This window comes from Myotis lucifugus, unplaced genomic scaffold (genome assembly GCF_000147115.1).
Source record: "Myotis lucifugus unplaced genomic scaffold, Myoluc2.0 scaffold_214, whole genome shotgun sequence".
Lineage (NCBI taxonomy): Eukaryota > Metazoa > Chordata > Mammalia > Chiroptera > Vespertilionidae > Myotis > Myotis lucifugus.
Window position 1 is genome coordinate 838042 of NW_005871262.1, and position 7362 is coordinate 845403.

Sequence of the window (7362 nt, forward strand, 5' to 3'; positions counted from 1 at the left end):
GGGTCAGACCACACCTGGGTTCAGCAACCTCGGTACTTGGGCTCTGGCTAGAAGAGAATTCAGAGCCAAGACCCAGAGTATAAGAGAACATTTATTTGGTAAATCACAGAGGTAGAAGAAGTAATTCCTAGGAGAAAATGGCTTAGGAAACAAGTTATAGAGGAAAAGGAAGGGCCTTTGTAGTCCAAGATGGCCTGGTAAGAGTTCTTGCTCCTGGGTCTTCAAAGTGTGTTTTGATCTTCTTGGAGCTTGGGAGTGAGGAAGCTAATGGTTACATGCCTGGGGCAGGAAGGGGAAGAGAAAGGCACTGGTGTGCTCCTGGGAGGGAGAGCACACTGGGTCCTCAGTCCTAAGGGTTTTAAGGGAGAAGCTTTTAGGGGAGGTGCCAGGAGAAGGTCTTAGTAGAATATCCAGCAGATTTCCAGGTGTGACTTTTCAGGGTCTAGGTCTCCACTGATTGATTGGTTGGCGCCAGGGCAGGGGGTCATAATTCAATGCAGCTGGTCCTGAGGTCAGCCATGGCTACTTTTCTGGGCCTGGAGCTGAAATACAACTGAGGCCTAGATATCTCTAGAGAGGAAAGGTCAGGGGGTCCAAACCTCATGACCAGCGATATGCTAGGGAAGGAAAGGCCACTCTGAGGGTGAAGTCCCATCTACAGTTGTCCCTTGCTAGGCACCTGGGGCTTTCTACCACATTTCTAAGTTAAATGCCAATTGGGGGTGATCATTTATTTCATGTGTCTCTCCCCCACCAGAGTGTAAGCTTCTCAAGGCAGGGACTTATCACCATGCCTATCATCGTGCCAGGAACAGACTACCTGCTCAATAAATATTTGCTGAATAAATCCAAGGAAAGAGATTAGGTCTAAAGGGAAGAATAGAAGGCCATTTGATTGGTAAAACCAAATTCTGAGTGGTGCAGAAGTACCACCTTGGGCTTCTTCCCCAGGCCCTGCCCACTGTGGAACATCATGGACAAGCTGGTAGCCCTTGCTGAGGTTTGGGATTCCCCTTCGATCCTCGATCTAACAATGTGAACAAATGCAGAGATTATACAGGTTGACTCTCGGCCCCTCTTCCATAAGAACCACCCTAATTTTGAAAGCTGGGGAATAGTTTTGTAGCTAACTGCTTGTTTATATGGTCCTAGTGTCTTGCTCAGAGAGGTGTCTTGTTTTGAGAATCTTAAGTTCAGATGAGGCCTGTAAACATACATGCTACTCCCAGGGAACAGGAAGTGAGGATGATAGGGAGGGCCTGGCCCCTCACCCCACCCATGTTCTGTAGTCCAAGATGGCCCGGTAAGAGTTCTTGCTCCTGGGTCTTCAAAGTGTGTTTTGATCTTCTTATGTTAAGAAAATGCCCCTCCTCTGGAGGAAGAAAACCCGAAGGAATGGGTCCTTGAAAGGCAATATGATAGCTACTTGGGAGCAGACCCTTTTGAAAAATAGAAGGCCGGGTAGTGGGGACAAACTTGTAAGTTACCCTCTCTCCTCTAGACCCCCTGCACAATTTATCTGTCCTTGCTTAGCCCCCCTCAGCGAGTTCTTCCTTCATATGTACCTATTACTGAATTTGGTGTTCTGCTAGTCTGCCAGACTCCTAAGGACAACACTGCTGGACCACTTATCTTGCTAGGGCACTGCTCATAGTAGCAGCCACCTCTCACTCCCACACACCAAAGCTGTCAACTTCATCCAAGATGGATGTTGAAATCTCCAACTGTGCCTTCACAACAATAACTACTCAATTTAAAACTGAAGAATTCAGCATATCTAGTTGTATAAAAATATTCGAATATTTGATGAATTCAATTTTCTCCTAACTTCTGCTTTATTAAAACTTTCAGAGCACTGTATATAAAATTCAGCCAGTTCCACCAACCCAGAAAAAGGGGCTCAAAAATTTTGTATATTAAAGATGTTTCTAATAACCAATAGAAATGAGAATGATTTAATACTCCATGGGACCTTGTTATGTGGAAATGATTGTTTGACTATGATCCATAGACTGAGACTCCCTCATGTCTGCTGTTTGCATATCTCAGGGAGCAAATAATACCAAACCTTGTGCAGAAGGACACACAGCTGGGATTCTAGAGATGCCCCAAGGATTGTTTCTTTAATTCATCCCAACAAATAATCTAAATAATCCTTTAAAATGCATCGACACAAGTCCTTTGTATGAAGTTGTTATGGTTGCAGAAGGAAAAGTAAATAAACATTTGTGCACACAGATAGAACATGACATCCTACAGTGAAAACAATCTCCTCTGAAAAACATCTTTCTAAGTCAGAGATGATGCCATGAGCTAGTGATGGGTGTGGAGCGACCTTTAAATTCAATTCATGGAATTTGCATTGTTTAATGATGGAAAATGGGGGTGGAGAGAGGGGAGGTGGACAGACATGCAACCCAAGGCACACTGTTATTTGTTTATTTTCTATAAGTGATGTCATAAGCAAGGGTTTTGCCTGTGTTCTAGTTTATCTCCAATAAATAAATATGTACAAATATGCTGAGTTTACAAAATAGTAGAAAAAAATCTTTGTCACAAAAGATATACATTTTTCCCATTCATAATTTCATTCCTAGCTTAGTTGAACCAAAAACCCTGTTTAATGATGTCTTAAGGGGTGTACCTAGTTTTTTCCACTGGAAATTAAGATTCCTCAGTTTCTTGAAAATAAAGGCCCTGACTCGGCCTGCTACTCATTACTGATCCCCGTATACTCAATTCCAAAAGTTGGGAGCTGTCTGAAACCATTCTCCTCAAACCATACTGGCAGATAACCCCCTGCAGATCTTGCTAAAATACAGATTCTCATGGAGTCAGTGGTGTGGAGCCCAAGTTTCTGAATTTCTAACCTGCTGCTGGGGGAGGGCAAAGGCAACCCCCATTTCTTGTGGGGAGCAAGTCCCAAGTGAATGAGGTGAGAAGGCCCCTCTGAAGTGGGAGACATTCTCAAGGGCCTGATCAAGGTGAGGGCCTGGCCTGGGCATCCGCCAGGTACCATCCCCAAACTCCCAAATGCCCCCAAAACAGTAAAGCTGGTTTTATTTTAGCCTGCAGATGACAAAAACAGTGAGTCAAAATGGTAATTGGCATGAATCAGGCAACTCATAACTTTCTTAAACTATCTCCTGGGAGATGATTCCTTTTTCTTTCAATCTAGAGCAATCATGTGAACATTCCAACACTGTTAAAAATAACAATAACAACAACAATAATAAAAATGAAAAAGGAAACTGCATAAAAGCTTAACAACAATGACTACCTTTCAGTCCAAATCAAAACAACACCAATAATAAAACCCAGGCTCACTGTTTAAAAAATAAAAATAAAAACTCCTTGGGTTGACTTTCTAAGACAGTCCAGCAACATTAATTTAACAAATGCCTCTCACATCTTAACCTTTGTTAAAATGATATTGGCCCTGGAAGCATGAAACTTCAGGATAAATTCGCAAATCTGGTGAAAGAATAAATGCCCAGGCATTCTTATTTTTAGTGTTTTTGCTCTGTTTCACATAAGAGCTCTGCCTAGGCCCTAGGCAGACAGCTAAAAGTAGAAGTAGAGTCAGATGCAGGTAAGGTGACTCAGAGGGGTTGGCCCAGTTCCTGGGAAGGGAAAATTGGGAGGAATGAGAGGGGGAAATGAGGCTTGGCTTCATAAATGCGAGGGGCTGGGGGGGGGGGGGGAACAATTCACCAACGTAGTTTAACTACCACTTGACAAGTGGGAGTATATAAATACATAGACAGGGGAGGTGAGAAAGAGAGCAGGAAGGTAGGGAGGGACGCAATGTGGGATGAAGACATACAGGTAGGGAAAATAGAACAAAAAGTCCTAAATACTTAAAAAAATAAATATCTTAGTCATCAACATGACACAATCGCACTCACTAGTCCATCGGATCACAGTCTGCCCAATAGTGCTCACCCTCCTGCCTTACAGAAGGCACAGGGCACTTTGCAATCTCCATATTCATTTTAAAATTGCCGTCTCTGCCCAGTAAGTAGTCTGATGACATCATGGAAGTAACTGGGGTGCATTCTCCTTCCAGTCCCTCCTCCCCAGCCATTCCTGGCGTCAGCAAAAGACGGGATGGGGGTCTCCTCCAGTTCTGATGCCAGCTAAGGTGCTTTGGGGACAGCCCTGGAGTAAGGCCGGGGGAGGAGGCCAGGTAAGGGCCAAGCCCACACCTGGGGCCAGGGAGGGAGACCCCTCAGAGTTTCTGAGGCATCTGCTCTGTCCGCACGTGCTGCAGCACCACTTCCTTGGAGGGGACCCCGCACTTGTACTCCAGCTCAGCCTGCATGGCGCCTTGCTTCTTGCGCAGGTGGCAGAGGAGCGCCAAAAGCGCCACCACCAGACACAAGCTGGCGATGGAGATGCCAATGAGTACGCCAGAGTGCACGGAGCCTGCAGGCCTGGGGCTGGAGGTGACGCCAGGTGTCGGGCTGGCCGGAGGCTCCCCAGAGCCCCCTTCGTCGCCGCCGCCGCCGGCGCCGCCTACAATCACGGGGATGGGGTCACAGTCGCCAGTCTTGACCATGCCTGGCCCGCAGATGCACTCATAGGTGCCAGGGAGGTTTTTGCAGGAAAGGGCGTTGATGCAATTGCCATTGGCGCACTCGTCGATGTCGGTGCACACTGAGCCCTCGTCCAGAATGTAACCATCGGGGCACCGGCAGGTGTCCGGGTAGTTGGGATCGCAGTCGGCTGGGCATTCAGTCTGGTTGCAGAACATCTGGCACTGGTGCTGGGCGTGGGGCACGGGCGCGAAGCCCTCCGCGCAGATGCAGCGGTACGGCGGGGAGTCCGTCTTCTTCAGGGGCTGGCACTGGTACTCGCAGTTATTTCCCAGGCACAGGTCCTCAGACTCGACGCACTCGCCGTTCACCAGCTCGTAGCCAGGATGGCAGCGGCACTCGAAGCTGCCCTGCGTGTTGACACAGAGCTGAGGGCACGGGCTGGGCACCTGCATGCAGTCGTCCACGTCCTCGCACCCGTGCTGGTCCGCAGCCAGCTGGTAACCCACATCGCACATGCACGAGTAGCCGCGGGGCACGTCGGGGTTGCGGTGGCATAAGTGCTGGCAGCGTTTTTCGCACTCCTCAGCAGCGGTGCAGGAGCGCCCGTCGGCCTCCGGAGCGGTGTCCGCGGGGCAGAAGCAGCGGGACTCCCCGGCGCTCCGGTTGCACACGTGCTCGCAGCCGCCGTTCTCCACGCCGCAGTCCCAGGCGCCCGGCCTGGCCCGGCCCCAGCGGCCGTCGGTCTCCCCTGGCCTCAGCTCGCACGCCAGCTCCATCCCAAAGGGCGCCACCTCGGCGGAGCTGCCCAGCGGCAGCGCCTGGAAGTCCGCCCCTCGGGCCCCGAACGGGGTGCTGTAGTTGACTGAGATGCTGGCGGTCGCCGGGGCACCCGACCGCACCGCGAGAGGCTTGCAGTAGGCTGGGAAGTGGAACTCGCAGAGGAAGCCGTCGGCCTCGGTGGCGCACTGCTGCTCCTCCCAGGACGGCTCACCTGATGCGGGGACCCCAGCCTCCGAGACGGCCACGCACAGCGGGCCGCAGAGAGGCGCGGGGGCCTCGCGCAGCCGCGCCCACCTGCTGTAGCTGGTTTGGTTGTCGCCCGTCACCCACTGGAAGCCCCGCAGGGGACCTAGGTGACCCGGATCGCTGCAGCCTGGCGGGAGCTTCAGGCCAATCCAGAGGCGCGGGCTCTCGCCCCCGCCGCCGCCGCTCAATAGAAGGGAGATGACATCAGCGGCCACCGAGGAGCGCACGGTCATCAGGTGGCCCCGCAGGCGCTCGCAGACCTGGCTGGCGGCGAGGAAGGTGGCAGGGCCCCGGAAGAGAGCAAAACAGTCTTGTTCGATGCACTGGCTTCCTTGGGGCTGGGGCTGGGGGAGAGCCGGGAGACCCAGGGCTGCAGAGCCCAGCACGCCGAGGAGCAGGACCCGCAGCATGCTGGCCCGCACACCGCGTGCAGGCGCTGGGGACCGCGCAAGCGCCACCGCCGGTCCGAGCCCGGCCGGTTCTGAGAGGCGCGGGGCGCTGGTGGCGACAGCTGTTCGTGGCTGTACCGGAGCAGGAGTGTCGGGCTGCGTGGTGCAGCCAGGGCGAAGCAGCCTTTGATATGCCGGCGAGCCAGGGCGAGTTTATAAGAGCGCAGCCCTCCCTCCTGGACGTTCGGGAAAAGGAAGGAAGTGCTGGTGGGAAGGGCTGATGTTGCATTCTCGGATTACTGGGTTCTGCCGACTCCTAGGGCCCGCCCTCGCGCGCGGGATCTCCTGGCCGCGATGCGTAAACGCGCCCAGGCTCTGGGCGGTCCTGGGCGGGGCTGCCAGGCGCAGACACCACCCCTGTCCGCAGGGCGACACTCCGGCTCCCTCCACTCGGGCTCCAGGCTCGCCGCCCATCCTAATCTCTTGGTCCCCTTTCTTTTTCTTCATAAGTATGCTACTAGCATCCATTGTAGGACAGCCTGTATTGTAGAACCCTGGGAGGAGGCGGTGGGGAGAGGGGGGCTCTGAATGAAGGATGAGGGGAAGTAGTGCCAAGCACCTGCGGGACTCTAGGAGAAGGTATTCAACAAGAGGATTTGGGAAGGGCTGCCTAGGGCGTGGACTTCCCCAAAGATGCAATCGAAAGGAAAGAGAGCTGGACCCGCCCTCGCTCTGAAAACTGGGGTGCGCTCAGTCCCACACACAGAGGGTGTGGCTAGACGACGACAATGAGCGAAGGGCGAACTAGTCTAACTCCCGCGACTCCGCCAGCCACCGCCCCCCCCCCCCACACACACACACACAGCTAGGGACACAGGAGTCCCTGAGCACCATCGGCCAAGGTCAGACCTCATCAGTCTCAGGGATACTGTCAGGGCTCCGAGGTCCCGTCACCCTGCAGAAGCGGTGACAGGCCAAGGAGCCCTATGGGGGCGGGTGTGTTGGGGAGCGCATTTGCCAGTGTGGTCTGTTTTTGTCCAGCTTCACACAGGGATAGTCCATAGTCCGTCCATCTTGAACCCCAAAGGGGTGCACGGAAGCCCTCTCTGGCAGGCCCTGTGGGCTCCAAACAGATCCTACTCCGATCTGGTAAGGATTTTTTTTTTTCCATTTGGCTGAAAGATCAGAATGAAACAGATGCATATAAATGTCACTTGTGTAGCAAAGGGCATTGAAGAGGGGCGACCCTGTGGAGTGGCGGGGCGCGGAGAGCTGGGAGGAGGCGATGGGAATCTGTCACTCTGGCGACCTTTTCCGCTTATTCACTTTCCAAGAATGCGGAGGGGTGGGTCCAACAATACGACGGAGAGTAGTAAAAAAAAAACACCCTCTGCTATCTCTCGGCT

The 7362-nt window shown here is 52.8% G+C and overlaps 1 protein-coding gene across 1 annotated transcript; it reads right to left on the reverse strand.

Annotated features, from left to right (window-relative positions):
• Positions 1–2423: 2423 nt before the first annotated feature.
• On the reverse strand, positions 2424–6226 carry THBD (thrombomodulin). The gene has a single exon (XM_006097927.3). It carries the CDS (start codon positions 5975–5977, stop codon positions 4232–4234), a length of 1746 nt encoding a protein of 581 aa, XP_006097989.1. The 5' UTR covers positions 5978–6226; the 3' UTR covers positions 2424–4231.
• Positions 6227–7362: the final 1136 nt, after the last annotated feature.

Bases quoted from the DNA above. Each gene is read 5' to 3' on its own strand.
- THBD (XM_006097927.3), bottom strand. From the start codon at position 5,977: ATGCTGCGGGTCCTGCTCCTCGGCGTGCTGGGCTCTGCAGCCCTGGGT.